Raw genomic sequence first — 20,619 nt, forward strand, 5'->3', positions numbered from 1 at the left:
CTGAAATCCCTGCGTTCTGTCTATAGATTATTCCCTCTGTGAAACGTTAGCCCTGCCAGTTAATTCCCTCTGAAGCTAGAAGTATGGTTTCAGTCTGGCTGGCTTTTTAAATGAAGCTCAGTTCAGGGAAGTCAAATCAGAAAAGAACTCATTACATATGTGTCTTAAATATGCATTAACAAAAGCAGACTTTCACTCTGAGCAGGTCGTGTATACATTAGGGCTGTTTTTGGTTTCATTGTTCTATTCAAACAGAAGTGGAAAAATCTAGGACATTCATTGTGAAGGAATAATGAGCCCTTAAAGATAGCAATACAAAGTGAAACGTGTTTTCGTGTGTGTATGTGAAAGAGAGAGAGAGAGGTGGATGATGGTGGTGAAGGAGTAAGGTGGGGGAGGAGAAGGGCAGGCTGGATCATCTCACTGGTGGGATTCTTTAAAGACAGCCGTTTGTGTGTGTGTGTGTGTGTGCGCGCGCGTGCTCCTGACTAAATATGGGTTAAAGACGGAGACTGCGTGACGCCCCCTTGTGGACGCACTGTAGACCCCTCATTTTCTCTTTTTGACACAATTAGGGAAAGCGTGTGTTGCGCTGCACTTGAGGGAATCCTGCAGAACAATGTGTGTGTGTGTGTGTGTGTACTGTCATGTGGTCATGGTGTGTATATGAACTCCACAAAATGACGAGCCAGGTGCCGTTTGGAGGATGGAGGCTACAGTAATATTGAAGCCCCTGGACTTTCTCGCAAGCACATAGACCAGTGTGAGTGTGTGTGTGTGTGTGTGTGGGGGGGGCGTGTCGTGCGTGCTCTCCTGTGTGTGTGTGGGGGGGGGGGGGGGGGGCGTGTCGTGCGTGCTCTCCTGTGTGTGTGTGTGTGTGTGTCGATTCCTCCTTTGTTTCGCGCCGGTAGGGAAACCCCACATCCACGGTGACGTAGAGGCGTACAGTGTGAAACCCCCGCGCTCAAACACACAAAGCCCGAGGAGAAGGGGCGGGCACGCGGGCGCGCACACACACGCACGGCCTCGCGCTCTGCTCTTTTTTTCGCTTCTGCTGTTTGTTCCAGAGAAAGAGAGCGAGGGAGAGAGAGACAGAGAGCGACAGCGAGGCTCGACCATAACACACCTGGAAACACACACACACACACACACACAGCACCTGTCCTCGGCGCCTTGAGCCAATCAGTGCCTCGCGCTTCACGAGACTGTTTTAGTCGTCCTCGCGGATGAACGGAGCGCTTCCCCGTGTCTCCTCTCGCGACTGCTCCGCGTTCTGAGGCGGACTTTTAGTTTGGAAGTTTTTGCGTTAATTGTTTGCGGTTGTGTAGGTGCTGACGCCGCGCTTTTCCTGCTCCTCTCAAAGCCGCGAGGAAGGCGCGTGAGGACCAGCGTCTACAATATAAACAGCACGAGCTCGAGGAGAGAGAGGGGGGCTTCTTCTATAAAGAAGAGGAGGAGGAGGAGAAAGGAGAGAGGAGGGGAAGAGAAGACCGGAGTGAGAGGAGGAGAGCAGCAGAAGTGATGATGCGGAGACTCGGGACCGTGTTGTTGGAGTAAAAACAGTGACGCGCAAAAGCTGTTCGGGCCTCGAGACTGGAACAGAGAGAAAAGCGCGAGATCCGGACTCAGAGAGTGTGTATGAGTGAGTGAGAGTGTGAGCGAGCGAGAGTAAGTGTGAGTGTGTGTGTGTGATGCTGTGAGTGAGAATGCCGGTGAGGAGGGGGCACGTGGCGCCCCAGAACACCTTCCTGGACACAATCATCAGAAAATTCGAGAGTCAGAGTAAGTACAGCGTGGTCATCTGCAATAACACTCATCTACACAGTTACACACTGCCCGGCGCAGGAGTGCGGACACTCAGTGGTCAGTTCACTGCATGCACTGTTGATTTCCTGAGGGAAAAGAAGTAAACACCATCCACTGATCAAACTGTGGCACATTTCTGCACGTGAGAGTCCAGCTTCTGTTTTTCTGGGTTTGAGCATCACTCCCAGTGCAGGAGTGTGTTCTCTGTAGAGGAGGACGTAAACTAAATGTTAGAGAATCAATCAACAGAGCGTAGCCTTGGAGTAGGGGTGCCCCAACATTTGAGATGGCTATACATAACTATAACTATATGACTACAACATAACTATACTTTGCACAATTATATCAGCAAAACAATATAAAATACTTATTTTTCTCATCATTTACATAGTTGTACATTTTACACATGAGAGGAATACCATTTCTTCTCATGTGTTCATTGTACTTCACATATTTTGATGTTGATTAAAATATACAAAAAAAAATATAAATAAATAAAAAACTAGTTTTTTGTTCAAAAACTAAAACTAATTTACAACTTTTAAGAAGAAGCAGATTCATGTGTGAAATGTCAGTAACGCACAGTGCCTGTGAAAACCTGGCGTCGGTTCTGAGCTGTCGGAGTTGATCTGAACGCTGAGTCTGCTTCACTGACTAAGAGCAGGTGGTAAATAAGAAGGAAAGGAAGGACCGTCTGTGAATGATATAGTATCATATGTCTGTAGACTGCGAGTCTGGTTTCCTGCTTGTGCTGTTGATGGTCTGTAGTTCAGCTGCATGGTTTAAACAGTGTATTATTTAGTGGGAGATGATAAGGAAGGTGTGTTTGAGGAGTCTAGGTGATGCATTGATTTGAAAAATAGTCTGATAACTGACTATATTTTCCATGTAAACACCGCACTAGCGGCTCATTTAAGCGCTGTGTCAACTGTATTTTCAAGGCATCAAAGGGCATTAGTGTTTTAAAAAGATGTCTATATCACCCTCAGCGTTTTGAGACGTGTGAATGGAGTGGAATGCATGGCATGGACCTTAGAAATGAGGACGTTTAACAACGCTGCGTGAATCCCAGTGATTTCAGACTGTGGTCATTTACAGAAGAGGGTGCCAACTATCGGAAGACTGCCAGCTTCTCCGTGTTTTTACAAAGATGTGCTGGATCGCTGTCATCAGCATAGGGCTATTATCCACAGCGGAATAACGGAAACATAAACTAACACATGTCTAAAATTATAGCATAACTTTGGCACTCAGTGATGTTCAGCACCTGCTGGTTTTATGTTTTTGTTCCCTCTCTTTAGGATGCAGTTTGAGTTGTAGTGCTGGGCCTTATTAAGAAGGTTCAAACTGAAGTTGTTTGCAAATACTTTGCAGTGTCATAATGCTCTGCACTGAATGAATGTCTTACAACAAACTGGAGTTACTGTAGGTACTGTCTCTTGCGGTTATTATTATGACATCAATCAGAAAAAAAATTGTGTCCCTAAATGTCATCTTAGCTTAGTGAATAGGGACCTGGAGGTTGTGGGTTCGATTCCCGCTCCGGTGACTGTCTGTGAGGAGTGTGGTGTGTTCTCCCTGTGTCCGCGTGGGTTTCCTCCGGGTGACTGTCTGTGAGGAGTGTGGTGTGTTCTCCCTGTGTCCGCGTGGGTTTCCTCCGGGTGACTGTCTGTGAGAAGTTGGTGTGTTCTCCCTGTGTCCGCGTGGGTTTCCTCCGGGTGACTGTCTGTGAGGAGTTGGTGTGTTGTCCCTGTGTCTGCCTGGGTTTCCTCCGGGTGACTGTCTGTGAGGAGTTGGTGTGTTCTCCCTGTGTCTGCGTGGGTTTCCTCCGGGTGACTGTCTGTGAGGTGTGTGGTGTGTTCTCCCTGTGTCCGCGTGGGTTTCCTCCGGGTGACTGTCTGTGAGTAATGTGGTGTGTTCTCCTCGTGTCCGCGTGGGTTTCCTCTGGGTGACTGTCTGTGAGGTGTGTGGTGTGTTCTCCCTGTGTCCGCGTGGGTTTCCTCCGGGTGACTGTCTGTGAGTAATGTGGTGTGTTCTCCTCGTGTCCGCGTGGGTTTCCTCTGGGTGACTGTCTGTGAGGAGTTGGTGTGTTCTCCCTGTGTCTGCGTGGGTTTCCTCCGGGTGACTGTCTATGAGTAATGTGGTGTGTTCTCCTCGTGTCCGCGTGGGTTTCCTCTGGGTGACTGTCTGTGAGGTGTGTGGTGTGTTCTCCCTGTGTCCGCGTGGGTTTCCTCCGGGTGACTGTCTGTGAGGAGTTGGTGTGTTCTCCCTGTGTCTGCGTGGGTTTCCTCCGGGTGACTGTCTGTGAGGAGTTGGTGTGTTCTCCCTGAGTCCGCGTGGGTTTCCTCCGGGTGCTCCGGTTTCCTCCCACAGTCCAAAAACACACGTTGGTAGGTGGATTGGCGACTCAAAAGTGTCCGTAGGTGTGAGTGAATGTGAAGGACTGGTGCCCCCTCCAGGGTGTGTTCCCGCCTTGTGCCCAATGATTCCAGGTATACTCTGGACCCACCTTGACCCTGAACTGGATAAGCGCTTACAGATAATGAATGAATGAATGATGAACATTTTGAAACACCCAACTGAAACCTGCCCAGTCAGGAGTGTTTTTCTCTGTGGTATCTAGGCAGATTCAGTCAAGTGAGCTGTACATTGGTTAGGACCTCAGCAGCTGAACTGAAGGCTTCATGTCAGTTTAACAACTAACATAATTTGTGAATACGGATGGCAGTCTGGGCAATGCCTAGTCTGTGTTTTCAGCAGCAGTATGAGAAGGTTAAACCCAGACGTGAGTGTAAACTTGTACATGATAAAGTGTATGTTAATACAGCTGCATAAAAACGCTTGGACACTGATACAAGACACTCCTGGTTTCCTGAGTAAAAATATGCGCACATTTTCAACAGGTAGATTAAGCAAACAAATGAATGAGTAGAGGTGTGTCCTCTGTGGATGATTTGTTCACTCATTTTCAGCTAGTTTATCAACGAGAGAGCTAATTTGACCTGGTGCACCCAAACTTTTGTATATGACTGCAAGTCGGTTACAGACTTTAAATGAGCAATGCTCCAGGGAAATAGCAGAAGTTAGAACTATTGCAGAGGTGGGTTATTCCTTCTTATTCCTCATTATTGATGATGATTTGACATTTGTGTCCCAGACTAAAGCTGTGGGAGTGCTGTGCACTGGTACACAGGATGTATCACCCAGCCCTAATGAATAATGACTACTACAGAAACACACATCTTCACTAATGGGAATTCAGGCTAATAACCAAGGCATCAGATGACGTGTGGGCAATACTAGTGTCCAGAACATTGTTGTCCCAGCTGTTCCTGAGTTGTATGAAAAAAGAAAATAGTCAAGAAATTGGACTGGAAAATTAATGGGTTTAACTACTGCAGTCTACATCTTGATCATACTGCTTCAAATTTGAATAGTTCAATAGTTCAGCTTGTACAGTTAATGTTTCTCTAAAAAGTCATTGGAAAATCAATGGCCTCTTGGTACGGTCACTGCCAAAATGCTCCAAAATTGATTAGAATAAAATCTCCTACTATGATTTCCTTCATTCATTATCTGTAAGCGCTTATCCAATTCAGGGTCGCAGTGGGTCCAGAGCCTACCTGGAATCATTGGGCGCAAGCAGGAATACACCCTGGAGGGGGCGCCAGTCCTTCACAGGGTAACACACACAGTCACACATTCACTCACACCTAGGAGTCGCCAGTCCGCCTACCAACATGTATTTTTGGACTGTGGGAGGAAACCGGAGCACCCGGAGGAAACCCACGCAGACACGGGGAGAACACACCCACTCCTCACAGACAGTCACCTGGAGCGGGACTCGAACCCACAACCTCCAGGTCCCTGGAGCTGTGTGACTGCAACACTACCTGCTGCACCACCGTGCTGCCCTTTTTCATTGTCATGATCTACCATTTTCATTTATATGAATGAAGTGTTATTTTATCTTATACATCTGTTAGTTTTGATCTAATGACCTAAGCAGCAAGCCTACAGTAAAGTAGACCTACACAAAGTAGCCTACTAGTGTGCAGAAAAATGTTTGTTTCTTGGCAGCAGTCTATTCCCAATTCTGTTGCAGATATATTTTTGTGGTAGGAACTAAATCAATGATTAAAAACTAAATCTTATATCAATTTGTTGTTGCTCATTACTGTTGACTGATAAACGACTTGTAGAATTGCTGTATAAAACCAATGTCACTGTCTAACAGCAGGGGGCTGGTGGTGGGATTTACAGCATGGAAGTAAAAGTATATTTCTCCTTCTGTAAAGTTACTAAGCTAGCGACAAAAGGTTTTGTTCTGACAGAGATAATTTTCTAGTCAAACATAATAACGTAATAGCTGACAGATGCTTTTGGTCACAGACGCCATGGTAAGGGAACTTTAGGAAATCCCTGTCAGTAGCCCATGAAGGACTGGAGGAAATATGAAAATGAAACAATGAAAATGACAGCACATTAAGGATTGGCTCAGTCTAAACCAATCCCAAACTGACCTTTCCAAGTGACATCACAGGGTAAGCTCCCTCAGATTTCAAAACAATGCTGGCGTCAACAGTCGTGTCATAAACACCCGTGAATAGGCCAGAAAATGTGAGGCGTGAAAAATGCCTAATGGTGTTTTTTTGGAGTACCATTTTCTTCACTGTAATTTCCAACTCAACATGGAGCACTGAGACTGTGTTAAAGGCGTTTGTGGGGGAGGAGTTTGTCTAATGTGCTTTCGACTTGCTGTTGCATTCATGGTGTGTGTGACAGAGATGGAGCAGACAATTAAGGGCTTGGAAATAGTCTGCCTGTTTGGTGCGCTGCTTGGGAGCTCACAAATTGCTGTTCACAAAGTTTATTGATGCTCATTACATGAAATAATGGACATTTATCCCCTCTTGGATTTGCATTATTGGCACTGAGGAGGAATAGTATTGTCAGTAGGGCCTGGGTCAGCCCAAGGATTATTGACAAGACGATTCATTCTGAAATTGCCATCAGTGGCGCAGAAGCAGGGCTGTGAGACCCGACAGAGGCAGAACATTACGAGAAGCAGAATTAAGAGTCTGGGCTGGAGTTTAATCACGTGTGTGTGTGTGGGGGGGGGGGGCGTGCTGTTAGTAACAGTCATCCATTAGTGCTGCTGACCAGGTCTTGGTCCTGCTTAGTCTCCAGCAGTAATTACATTTTAGAAAGCAGGTCCTGGATCAGTATATTGAAGTAACACCTACACTTCTTTTGCAGGACTACACGATACATCTGCATGGCTGCTGCTCATCAGTAAGCAGGTTGTCTAACCCAGTTACAGAACTAGAGTATATCTCTCTGTCTCAGGCATGCCAGAGTTGTGTTGGCAGTTTGTTGAAATGCATTTCACATATTCCAGTGGAACTTGAGCTTACTTATATTTGGGGGATTTTCTGTATAATGTTAAATTTAATGGTATATTTATGGTATATGTGGTATATTTACCTTAAAATTACATCATCAAAATCACTATGATGTCTCACTGACCTGTAATAGGGAGATAGGGCTTCTATTTTTGTAACTCCAAGCTCAGCACTGCAGAAACTGCACTATGTCTCTTTCGGAGGAGGGTAGGATTGCTGGATTGGCAGTTAGTGTTCTTTTCCAAGCGTGTTGAGCAGGTTGCTTTAACGAGAGTTTGACAAGTTGCTGGCTTGCGAGAACCGTACGAAGCCGTCATATCCACCCCATCTTCATAGCGTCATGTGACTGGGGGGCCCTAGCTGGAGTGTGGAAGTGACCATGAATAAATTAAAGAGAAAATGGGGTAAAAATATGAATCTGTTTCCAGGGTTTGTCCAAAACTGCCCTGCGCTGCCCAATTTTGATTGCAGCCGCCTGGATTTTATTGGAATCATCCCAGTCCACTAGAGCGGGTCCATTTCTTGCAGAATATGTTTTGTGCAGATAATGTCCAAACATATTTATCTGAAAGCCTTAAAATCCAAGTTCCATTACAGCACCACCGCAAATGTGTCCATCTACAGCAAGCAGAGCATATATTCAAATGCTGCATGGGTGAAGGATGGATTCTGCTCTCAGTTTCTCTAGTTCTGTGTAATGGGCAATGACTTTATTTATTCTTGGAGTAGAAAGCATGTGTCATATCTGACTAATAGCATAGGAGGCTTTCGTTATATTTGAAAGCATCAGTGATTTTAATATTAGAACATATCATCTGAGTGTGTTTAGGGGAGAGTTATTCGGGGCGAGAGAAATAACGCTCCACTTTCATTATGCTTTGCCATTTAATGGCTCATTTTGGAGGGAAAGGTGTTTATGGACCTTGCAGTGAAAAGATCTGACATTTGAATACTTTCAAGGCTAGTCCTGACTGGGAGCTGTTGATGGTAATAATGCGGCGGACTCTGGTACTGAGTAATAGCTTGTCAAGGACGGGGAAGGCTCTATCCATTGATTAACTGTCTCCAACTGAAATGCTATAACACTTACAGCCTCATTTTTCCACACTGCACTCAGGCACAAAATAGTGCTCCAAAAATGTGCTCTTGTAGTGTCATTTCTTTTAAGAGCAGGTTAACCTTGGGGTAGCAACTTCATTACGTTCATTAGAGACAGTGAATGTGTGCTGCTGTATTCTGCCTGCACGTATTTGTATATTCTGTATTGAGCAGTGTTATAGAATAACAGTGTAAAGATGTTTGTTTTCAATGGTTAGGAACGCCGTTCTCAGTGCTACAGTGACACTGATGTGTTTGTTGGTGGTGTGTTAGTGTGTTTCACTGGTACAAGTGGATCAGACACAGCAGTGCCGCTGGACTAATGAAACACGTCCTTAATCACCAACCAAAAATACCCAGCCAACATTCTCTTGTGGGTAGCATCCAGAGGATGACCAACAACAACAAATGAGCTACCAGCTCTGACTTTACATCTTTAAGGTGGGCCAACATGGTAGGTATGTCAAATACAGTGCACAGCGAGTGTACACGGTTTAAAAACGGCTCTGTCTGATTTACACAACACCAGCACGTTCCAAACCAAATCTGTTCCTGTTGGGGGTCCTGACCATTGAAGAACAGGATAAAAGGGGGCTAATAATATATTCAGAGCATCAGGGCTACAGTCTTTAATTGCATATCTATGTGCAGCTCATTGGAGCTGATAAAATGGACAATGATTGTTTAAAAAAAGAAAAATGGAGGTGGCTTTAATGTTATGGCTGATCGGTGTATAATATGGTGTGTGTGTATATATAATTCACAGAGAACACATTAGTCACTCTGTCGTCAGATGACTTTGCCTCTCAGGAGGCTGGCCAACTGTTTGACGGACATCTTTTTATATTTTTAGCAGACATTGCGGAGCCGATATTATAACCTGTCTTATATTGCAGATTAAATATTTACTGGAGCATTATTAATGCATTGATATTGAATATTCTTTCTCTTATTGAGGGTTTGTTTTCACAGGAATTTTTAGCACAGAGATAAGTCTGCTTTGTTGTATTTAATCGTTATTGAGAGCGTCACTGTGTAATGCCATGCTCTACCGCCTCCTTACATTTCACTGCTTGAGGTGGATTCTTGTTTTTACCCAAACTGGATCTTATGCCATCACAGGTCAGTTCTAAATCTGTCTGAATTATTAATATTTTACAGCACAATGTTCTGTAGCTCTAAATTTTGAACACTGATACAATGATGAGAAGCAGACTTTTGTAGTCTTGGTGTTTAAGTTACTGGTTATGAAGTCAGGTATAATCCACGTCACTGGTTTTCCTCTCATCTGCCACAATCCACTACCTTTCATTCTACAGTGAGATCTGTTTCCAAATATTTTCACTCACAATCAGTGTAATTTAATCTGTAAGAAGCATCTGGACCTTTCAGACCAGTGATAAAATGATGGTTCTACAAGGGTTATTTTTTTAAAGGAGATGGTTCTATATAGAACCCTGAAAAGTTGAACTTTTTGCATCGTGAATGAGTTCTTCAGATTGATGGAGAATGTACTGTAGATGGTTCTATACAGCACCTTCTAGAAAAGGGTTGTATATGGCACTAAAAATGGTTCTTCTGTTGTAACAGACTTGACATTGTGACAATAGAGGAGCCGTTTTTGGTGCCGTATGGTGACCATATTTTGGTTTTCAAAAAAAGAGGACACTTGGGGCAGGCAAACATATGCCTTTATGGACAGAAAATATTCCTTTCCATTCATTATCTGTAACCCTTATCCAGTTCAGGGTCGCGGTGGGTCCAGAGCCTACCTGGAATCATTGGCGCAAGGCGGGAATACACCCTGTAGGGGGTGCCAGTCCTTCACAGGGCAACACACACACATTCACTCGGACACTTTTGAGTCGCCTATCCACCCACCAATGTGTGTTTTTGGACCGTGGGAGGAAACCGGAGCACCCGGAGGAAACCCACGCAGACACAGGGAGAACACACCAACTCCTCACAGACAGTCACCCGGAGCGGGAATCGAACCCACAACCTCCAGGCCCCTGGAGCTGTGTGACTGCGACACCTACCTGCTGCACCACCGTGCCGCCTATTTCCATTCAAATAAACAATAATAACAAATAACAACAAATGTTAAAAATAGCTTATCTTGTCAGTTGCTGACAGTGTGTGTATGATCATGGAAAGCTTTTCATTTTCTGTTCATACCAAGCTACAAATAAATCACTGTGTTGAGGTGCCATTAAAGCAACTCGTTTACCAGAAACCAACAAGATAACATTTTAACATTTAAGTTTCTGAACATTTCTAAACCCAAGCTGAGATGACATTCTCTTTGTTAAATATATAGTGGAAAGCAAAAGGCCGGGTCACAGCAATGCCTCTAAACATAAAGAAGAGACTATGATAAATATTACCTCAACAACGGTCAACACATTTCTGTTTGAGGCTCCAGTAAACCACTGAGCTGCTCACTGCGGTTGATGTGGACCTTAAACACGTCAACCCTCATGCCCTCTGCTCACCTCATCAATGTCATCAAAGTGAACACTTCAGTGAAGGATTTAGGGCTTATGGTAAGAAATGGGACGGGGAAAGCCTCCGGCAGCAAAATCCCAGAAATTTTTGGTGAAATCCAGGTCAGACACATATTTTAGGTCTCGGGAAAAAAAGGACGTCTGGTCACGCTACGTATAGAACCCTTTTCTAAAAGGTGCTATATAGAACCATCTATAGCACATTCTCTATCAATCTGAAGAACCCATTCAATAACACTTAAATCATGCAAAGTGTTCTTCAAGTGTTCAGAGTTCTTTACCAAATTTATAAGTGTGAGCAGTCCACTTGCCATGTTTTTTGATAATTTAAGTTCCAGAGAGGTCCAAAGCACCAGGAACATGAATCACGTTGTTAAGTTATTCTTTTTTAATGAAGCACTTTTCACTGTGTGTGTCGTTGTAGTGTTTGGACATAGACAGTCTTGTTGGTTTGCTAAACTACTTTTGAGAAGTACAAGTCAACAACAAAATAGATACATGTTGAGTGATATCATTGTTATGGAATGTGTTTAATAAGCTTCATGATTTGACCAGGGGTGGCACAGTGGTGCAGCAGGTAGTGTCGCAGTCACACAGCTCCAGGGACCTGGAGGTTGTGGGTTCGAGTCCTGCTCCGGGTGACTGTCTGTGGGGAGTTGGTGTGTTCTCCTTGTGTCTGCGTGGGTTTCCTCCGGGTGACTGTCTGTGGGGAGTTGGTGTGTTCTGCGTGGGTTTCCTCCGGGTGCTCCGGTTTCCTCCCACAGTTGAAAAACACATGTTGGTAGGTGGATTGGCGACTCAGAAGTGTCCGTAGGTGTGTGTGTGTGTGAATGAATGTGTGAGTGTGTGTGTTGCCCTGTGAAGGACTGGCGCCCCCTCCAGGGTGTATTCCTGCCTTGCGCCCAATGATTCCAGGTAGGCTCTGGACCCACCGTGACCCTGAACTGGATAAGGGTTACAGATAATGAATGAATGTTGAACAACTCAAGGGATTTAGACTGATTGCAAGAAAAGTGTTTTGTTGTTGTTTATTGTCCATAATAATTTGTTTTTAAATCTGGACCTCGACCAGATTCCACATATTGAATGCCACTGTTGTAGACCATTAGAGGAGGCCAAATTATTTCTGTGAAAAAAATAAAAGCCTTTGTTATTAGGCTTGTATTAAAATTTTGCATACATTAATTTAATTGTTCATTTCTGGGATCAATATGGATCCTGAGACACCCTATTGATGATTCCTTTTCAACCAAACCGATGCCATTAGCAAGTCACAGGGGAATAACTTCATCAGATCTTTGATTTGCAAGACATGGGACATACTCAGCCTCAGAGAAGCTCTGGACACATCACTAAATGTGAATATGAGCCAAAACATGTTCAGCTCCACCAGTGTCTGCATAGTGCTAAGATATTATTAACCAGCACAACAGGGTTGCTAACAGGAAGTAGCAACAATCCATTGATGTTTTATTATTATGATTTACACTTTTTTATAACAGATTTTGAGGGTGAATTAAGAACATTCGTAGTTCATAACGACATTTGAATTCATTCGTTCATTTTCTATAACTGCTTCTTCCTGATCAGGGCAAGAAAAGGGAACACTGCAGAAAAATGCAAACACAAATTAATGAAAACACTGATTTGAGGTGTTTGTTTGAGTAAAAATAGTTTGGTTTAAATTCATTTCTCCTGCTTCCTCTCCCTGTGTAACCTGTGTGTTGCTGAATATGACCATCACGCACAGAGTGGGTTGCTTACAGTGGCAGGCAGGCATCACCTGACTCCAATTAGACGTGTGTGTGTGTGTGTGTGTGTGTGTGTGTGTGTGTGTGTGTCTTGAGAGCAGCGGGAACTGGGGAGGATATTAAACACTGCAGCATGTGCACAAACACAGCCATCACTGTGGCAACTATTCAGGGCACAGCTTGAGGGGCCCATTCCCTGGAGGGTCAGGGCCTCCTACCTTGCCGACTTAATAGTTTCTCCTTCTTTCTCCTCTATCTCTTTCTTTTCCCCATCTTTCCCACTCTTTCATTCTCCTTTTGCTTTGTAATGTACTCGGCCTCTCCTCTTGGACTCTTCTTTTTGTCTTTTCTGCGCCTGTCGGTGGTGTTAAACACGAGAGAGAGAGAGAGAGAGAGAGAGAGGTATTATTAGAGCTGAGAGGAGTGTAGGGAGATGGGCAGAGACAGAAACGAGAGGCTGCTAGGTGTTCAGGGCCTGCAGGCACTCCACACTGCATCTCACTCAGATGAATGGTGTGTTTATAGGGACCTATAAAAACTACTGTTTCTTCATCTGCCACCTTTTAGCATGATAGCAAAAAGTGGTCTCCTTTTTTGGGATTTTAGGGATTCTAGAGTGGTCACACCCCATTATTTCCCCTTCAAACACAGGCATACGCACACACTCTACACTTACAGCTTTTATATAAATGTCAGCATGCAAGATCGTACTTATCGTTACTCTCTACACAGAATGAGGTGGTCCAAACTCTATACATGTTTCATACTACAGAGATTTCCCTTTGGAACCCCTGAAAATTCTAGCTGGTCAGTAAACGTACGTAATTTAGATAGATGTGATCACTCATCTTCATGCTCCACTCCTGCTTCAGATATGGGGAAATCCACAGGCATTTCTGTCCATCCCTCTACTGTGTGGAGACAGCTTCACTTGGGTCTGCAAGGATGTGTAGCAGTCAAGACACTTTTACAGTAAAAAGGAAACTGCTGTCCTCAGAACAATGTACTGACCGCCTGAGAGCACATACCTCATCCCTGAATGTGTTGGGGTCCCCCGGTTCAGGAGAAGCACACAGTGCAGCCAGTTTGCAAGCCTTAAAATTTGAAGGTTGGAAAAACCCTACAGTTGTATTTGAAGTGTCTTATGTAAATACCTGTTGATGTTTGATGCTGAAGAAATTGAGTGGTCATTTTGGAAGGACAATTAAGTTTCCTGAGGTTCTGGGGTTAACCCTCACATCAGGCGACTTTTCCCTGTATCTGTGTGTGTTTCCTCCAGACGGTCTAGCTTCTTCCTACAATCCAAAAACACAATGGTAAATGGACTGGGTGTGTGAAATTGCCCACTGTGGTGAATGGGGGAGTTTGTGAAGTCCTGGGATGGACTGGTGCCCTGTCCAGGGTGTGTTCCTACCTTGTGCCCAGTGGTAGGTTATGGACCATTCGTGATTCTGATCCAGAAAAAAAAGAATGAATTAAAGACCATTTTGACTGGAAATTGATTGATTTTTAAGATATCACATATTGCAGTGAGTAGCGGTGTGGTGTTGAGTCAGGTTTGTGCATTTTTAGCATGCTTTTCTATTTTAATCCATCACTGTATGTATGTGTGTCTGTTTGGCACCCTGTTCTTGATTCTATTCCTAGAGTGTGTGTTAGTATGTGTGTGCATAGTGCTGGATATATATGACTCTCTCAGGGTGGCCTCCTGGTGAATAGCAGTAAAGAAAATGTTGCCCAACTGTCTTGTCCTGATGCTGCCAAATTCCAGCTGTTCCTCTTGTGTGTTTATATTTGTGTCTTCTTTATCTCTGTCTTCACCTTAAGCTCCTGGCTGAGGATTTGTTTTTTTGCATCACATCCTTCATTCATGTTCTCGTCTTTGGTTTTGCAGAAGAGACCCGTTCCCCTGTTCTCCCAGATAAAAGCCAAACGACAAGCTCATCCACCTCCATTCAAACCCTCCTTAAACTGGATGAGTCACAGTCTGCAGCACGTTCCTGCCTCTTTCTCTCTGATGAAACCCGCTGTATGAATGAAACACTACATTATCTGTAATGAGTTTGGGGTGATATGATGAACTACATAGATAGCGGCACAACAAAGGACTTCTGGAACTGTAAATTGGAATGGGAGGTAGGATTAGGATATGAAATTGTACAGTTGGACACCCCTGGTCTTGTTTGTGATGCTCTACATGGCGGCGTCTGTCAAGATCAGACAGGAACAAGGTCCTGGTGTCGTGGAGTTAAATAAAGCAGATAATAAGGTGGCGGTTCCGGCAGATGCTTTAGGTTAATTATACAGCTTCAAGTGTCTTGTTACATTCCTGGTGAAGGTCTCTCGCTCTGTCTCGCCAACACACGAACGCCTCTTTGTCCCTCTCTTTGTCACTTTTTGTTTCCCCTCTGCTGTGCATCATTTTTAGCTCTTTCTCTTTATCTTACACACACACACACACACACACACACACACACACACACAAACATACCTTCTCTCTTTTGCTAAGCTACCACTTAACCAGCCCACTGACTCTTCTCCCTAAAAAGCCTTTCCCTTAATGCACTGCCTACAGCTCTCCTCGCCTGCCAGCTTCTCTTCACATTTAGCATGCTAGCAATGCTAACGTACTCTAAGCAGCCCTACTTCTTCTTATTTTAAAGATAAAGATCTTCTTCACGGCCTTAATCCATTCTGCTGGTAATTGTATTTGACTGAATGGACTTACCATAGTCCTACAGTAAACAAATTTTAATTCCCGTATCTGAAAGTGGGAGTAGGTCAGCCTCAGCAGTGTCTCTGTGGCCAGCCCTCAGGATCCAGCCCTCAACTCTGTATTCTGCACTTAAACTCTCACCTTTCCAACACGGCTCCCTGTAGATCAGCTCCAGCAACTGTCATTTGCACAAGGCTCATTCCCTCAGTTATAGCCTTTGTCCTTTCCATTAGATCCCTTTTGTAAAAATGCTGAGGCTAAAATGTCACTGAAACATCTAAAGGAGTACAGGTGCCCAAGAGGACATATCAGCCCACATCAGGCCCCTCCAGAGGGCCCTTAGACTGGTTTAGCACTGTGCCAGTGCTTCCTTGTGGCAACGGAAAAGTGTCATACTCCGCACACCACAACCTTAGCTTTCCCAAAGTGCACACACACCCACAGCAGGTAGGCAGACATAGTAAAGCACTGTGAAGCTCACACTTAGCATCTATAAATCGACTTGAATGCTTATTGCCGAATGCCTACTGCTCAGGAAGACCTTTTTTTTTTTGTATCTTAAGCCTTTTTTTCTCCTCTCTCTCACGCTCTTCTAATTAAGTGGCTCTGGCGGTGATGCCCTCAAGCTGTACCCATTGCTTACAGTATAAAACCCTGCTCAGCTTGAATAAATCAGACACTCACATAAATGCACAAATGGAACAAAAGCCCGTGCTGAAGTGTGTTTTAAGGTAAATGGTTTATCACAGCTTTAAATAGAAGTTTTTTAATGTTTAGTCAGCAGTTTAACAGCTGGACTATTCGAACAGCTGTTGGGGTAGGCAGTTTTTGATTGGCAGGGGTGCATTTACACACCATATACCTAGACAAGTTTACATTTTGAGATATGTTTAACTGTGTTTAAGAAGGGTTTTTAATGTTGTTTATCTGATGAAGGTTCAATCTTTTTAAATAATCTTTCAGTCCACTTTGACAACACAAGATGCAAATTGCATGTCCCTCAAGATGCGAGCCATTATTCTAATGGTGTTGCTTGCCAGGGGTGGCACGGTGGGGCAGCGGGCAGAGTCGCAGTCACACAGCTCCTTGTGGGTTCGATTCCCGCTCCGGGTGACTGTCTGTGAGGAGTTTGGTGTGTTCTCCCAGTGTCCGCGTGGGTTTCCTCCGGGTGCTCCGGTTTCCTCCCACAGTCCAAAAACACACGTTGGTAGGTGGATTGGTGACTCAAAAGTGTCTGTAGGTGTGAGTGAATGTGTGTGTGTGTGTCTGTGTTACCCTGTGAAGGACTGGTGCCCCCTCCAGGATGTATTCCCGTCTTGCGCCCAATGATTCCAGGTAGGCTCTGGACCCACCGCGACCCTGAACTGGATAAGCGGTTACAGATAATGAATGAATGAATGTTTCTTGCCATGATGATAACTAGCCTTTCTACCTGACACAGTCAAGAACTAAAACTAGGAATGCACAATGATGTTCAACTCTGTTCAGTGTTTTTTTTAGAGATATTTATACTACTGGCATTGTCACAAAGCAGCTTTACAGGGTTCTGGCCCAGAATTAGAGGCAACAGTGCCAAAAGAAAACTCCCTCCGAATATGACGAAATAACTTTGAGAGGAAGACAGACTCAAAAGGGGAACCCATCATTCTCCAGAACAGCACCAGAACAAACCATAAAAAAACAAGCAGCATATAAACATAAATCGCAGTATGAATGAATAATTATGGATTTACAGAGTGTACGGTAGTCTATATCATCATGTTATGAGTGTGTTAAGAGCTGTGTTGAGGAAGTATAGTGGGAGGCATAGGAACAATGAGCAGTTCTAGTTCCGAATAGTGAAGGCCCAGTCCCATTGGTCGGTCAGTGGACATGAATTTGAGACACTCTGGCACATGCTGATGGCTCCATGAGAGGAGAGCAGGAACCCACTCATCTCGAGGCTTGCTTTGAAATGTGTGTGAAGTGTGTAGGTGTTGTCTTGTGGTTAAAGCTGATCTGACCTCAGGCAGGCATGGGCACAACAATCATGAGTCGGGGATCAGAATCATATATGTAAGCACAGATATTTGCTTAATAAACTGTGGTATTTGAGAGATGATTTGATTCTACTGATATGTCAGACAGGTTAATGATTTTTTCTCTGCAGCGGTACTGAAATATCTGCATTTGATTACTTTTCCTGCGTTTATATCACAAACCTTCTGCACAACTGATTATTTATGCAAAAGCAAGTAAACAAAAATAGAAAGTCTGTGTGGATTGGCCATAATAAGTGGTCACTTGTGCTCCACTTGTAGCCGGTACCTGTCATATCTGGTGTGAGGTCTGCCTTATCCTGCTCTTTGATGTATATTCTATTTTTGATCCTGCTTAGGAGACAGGTCATCTCTTTCTGACATGTTTCCTGACCGTGAGCCTACAGCTGCACATTAGAGCAGGTTTATGAGCCTCGAAGAGACTAAAGCCCCTAGCAGTGCCGCTACACTAGAGCTGTAATGATCCTCAAGCGGGATACTCCCAGCGCCAGTGTTTGCGCAGCCATATCTGAGCCGGTACACCTCTCGGTCCAGAGGGAGAGGGGCTTAGAACACACACAGAGGCATAGGAACCGTTGTTATGCTGCCTCAGATTGATTGGCCTGTACACACACCTGAGGACAGAGATAAAAACCAGTTCTATTCAGACGGGTTTAAATTTGTATGGGGTCCTGACATCATTTCTGCTTTTACAGCTGCTCCTTTGTTATTGTATTTCAGTCTGAATCAGACGCTGCTGTTTTATTTCATGTTATTTACCGTTTTCCACTTGTAATCACATCTGGATACAAAATTGTTCAATCAGATGCTGCCTAGCTTTGCTAGAAAAAACATAAAAAAAAAAAAAAAAAGTTTTGACTGCTGTTGCTTTTAGTTTTTTAGTTCAAAGATACGAGAGAGTCCCTTATAAATCATGAATTACAATCGAGCTATTTACACACATCTGTTGATAGACAGATTCAGCAAGTGCTTGTCAGGTAATATATTTATTTATTAACGTGAAGGCTGCTGGCTTGCTCTGAAAGGCTCTCATTTCTTGCATTTGTGAAGACTTATTGAGCATCTTGTAAGATATGAACAGAATGGACTGGGTTTGTTATGAATTGGGAAGGCGTTTGGCTTTAAGAAGTGATATTTTTTGTGTAGCCTGCATTTTAGTGCTTCTGGTTTTTGTTTTTGCTCAGTTCCGTTGATGTCAGAGTGCATGTGTGTGAGGCTGAATGAGCCAGCAAACCAGAGAGAGGACGTGTGTGTATTTTGGTGTGGTGTTGTGTCTGCTGGGTCTTTTATTCCTCAGTGGGGAACAGCTGGTAAAGCAGGAGCCTCGGGGCCTCTGCGTGTTACTGTTGTTTCTGCAGTTGTTGTAAAGGAGGTGGCAGGGCAGGTGTGCCCACTACTGATGAGCATAAAACACACACACACACACACACACACACAGAGTGAGAGAGAGAGAGTTATTTTCTGAGGAAAGAAAAAGTGGTCTTCTGCTGTGAAGAGAAATCTTCCTGAACATTTAGTCCTTCTCTATCATTTACTGACAACAAAACAAATGAGAAATATCTAAGCGGCTACATCAGGTGATACATTAGGATTCATATGAAATTAAAAGCTATTGTTGCATGCACAGTATCATTCGTCAGGAAGAAAATACAAATGTCTTGACATTTTTGTCGTTATTTGCCTTCTAAACGAATGGAAGCATGTCTAACTGAGTTAAAATTGATATTTATTTATTATGATTTAAAGTTCATGAAAAGTTACTGTTGTTTTTAGAAAATATTTTCACATTCTGCTGCACTCTCGTCGTGTCTTGACATTTAAACCAAAGGGAAAAGTAATTAATCAACTCTCAAAATATTATTCAATTTTATTGTTCAGTTTTACAAAGAAATCTCTATTTCTGAGGATTAATCTTACGAATATTATTCAATCAAGCTGTTATTTTGCTGTCTCCACCCACTTTGACCATCAGAAGACCACCACCTTTCAAAATATGTTGTGATGATCACAGCTTGTCTAATATCTGATTTGGCATGTAGTTTTCTGTGCTGTTTAGCTACAGTAATGTAGGCCAGTAACACTAGCATTAAGACCTTACTTCACTGATATTACTAGCTAGCGCTATGGCTTTTTATGTTTACTTGTTGCAATGCTAATTGGTTTTTTTTATTGATGAGATACCAGTGGATGCACAAAGTAATCATGTGCACAACTCTGTTTTCTCACAATTATATCTTGCACAAAAGCCATTTTTAAATGAAATAGTAGTGTCAGTTTTCATGTATTTACATATTACCTAGCGAGCTAACTCCTATTTAGGTTGTTAGCAGCTAAAAATCTGTTATCACTGCAAATACACACCATGTACATGTATAAATGCTAGGTGTGCTTTGTAATAGATCACAACATGCCGAAGAGATTCCCTTATTTTGACAGTATGTTTATCATCATACATATGATGTATTCAAGTAGCTTGGTTGCAGAGATAGCTAGCATTCTCTGGTTTACTATTTGTAACTCCAAAATATCTAGAGTTACAATGTACATTTGCCTAATGCTAATAGCCAGTTGTGTATGTGTCTGACTTGCTGTATTCTTCTCAGTGCTGTGTCAACAGTTCAGAGGTTGTGTTTGTGATCACAGCACAGGAAAACTAAAAGAATCTGCCTGGTAGAAGCTGAACCTATGCTCTTTCCACACACTTCACTGACTGATGTTCAGTCTCTGTAAAAGAAGCAGTGCAACATTTTTTTCAAATGAGATAAACAACTCGTCTGTGATTTTTCATGACTGCCTGAACTGTTGTTCAGTTGTTCTGTCTTTTTACCCCCCCCCCCTTTTTTTTGTTTTGCTTTTGTTTTTGTACAGTCCCAATTAGTCACTGCATCATTTGAGCAGTATTCAGATAGTCTCCGCTTTCTTCTCAGGAACATCACGACAGGGGCTCAAGGTGATGAATAGCAGCAAAAGGCAATTACGGGGAGAAGTTTGAGGAGAATATGCAGACCAAGGCCATGTGTCTATTCGCCATTTAGTCCTTGAAAAAGATCTATCGCTGACAGAATTGGCAAGGACTCCCAAATATGGAATGGAAATTACAAATGTGTTGGGTTTTTAAGTTGAGCAGGAAAAGGTTGCGGAGGCTGAGGGTTATGCACTACAGGGATCACCTTTCATCTTTCAGCCAAGTTGCTATGTTTTCCAGAGAAGGCCTTGAATATTCAAATAATATATGGTATTTGGTAAAAGTACTGGTCAGATTGTAGAAATATATTTCTTGATGATTCTTCATTTTAT

At 43.4% G+C, this 20,619-nt stretch overlaps 1 protein-coding gene across 1 annotated transcript in view; it reads left to right on the forward strand.

Moving 5' to 3' along the window:
* Window positions 1-1,186: 1,186 nt before the first annotated feature.
* The window catches only part of kcnh2b (potassium voltage-gated channel, subfamily H (eag-related), member 2b), a 269,546-nt gene continuing 250,113 nt past the window's right edge, over window positions 1,187-20,619 (forward strand). Inside the window, exon 1 of the mRNA XM_066682531.1 lies at window positions 1,187-1,782. Coding sequence (XP_066538628.1) covers window positions 1,707-1,782 — 76 coding nt within the window. The 5' untranslated portion in view covers window positions 1,187-1,706. The remainder of the gene's footprint in view (window positions 1,783-20,619) is intronic.

The sequence above is a fragment of the Hoplias malabaricus genome, chromosome 10 (assembly GCF_029633855.1).
Source record: "Hoplias malabaricus isolate fHopMal1 chromosome 10, fHopMal1.hap1, whole genome shotgun sequence".
Lineage (NCBI taxonomy): Eukaryota > Metazoa > Chordata > Actinopteri > Characiformes > Erythrinidae > Hoplias > Hoplias malabaricus.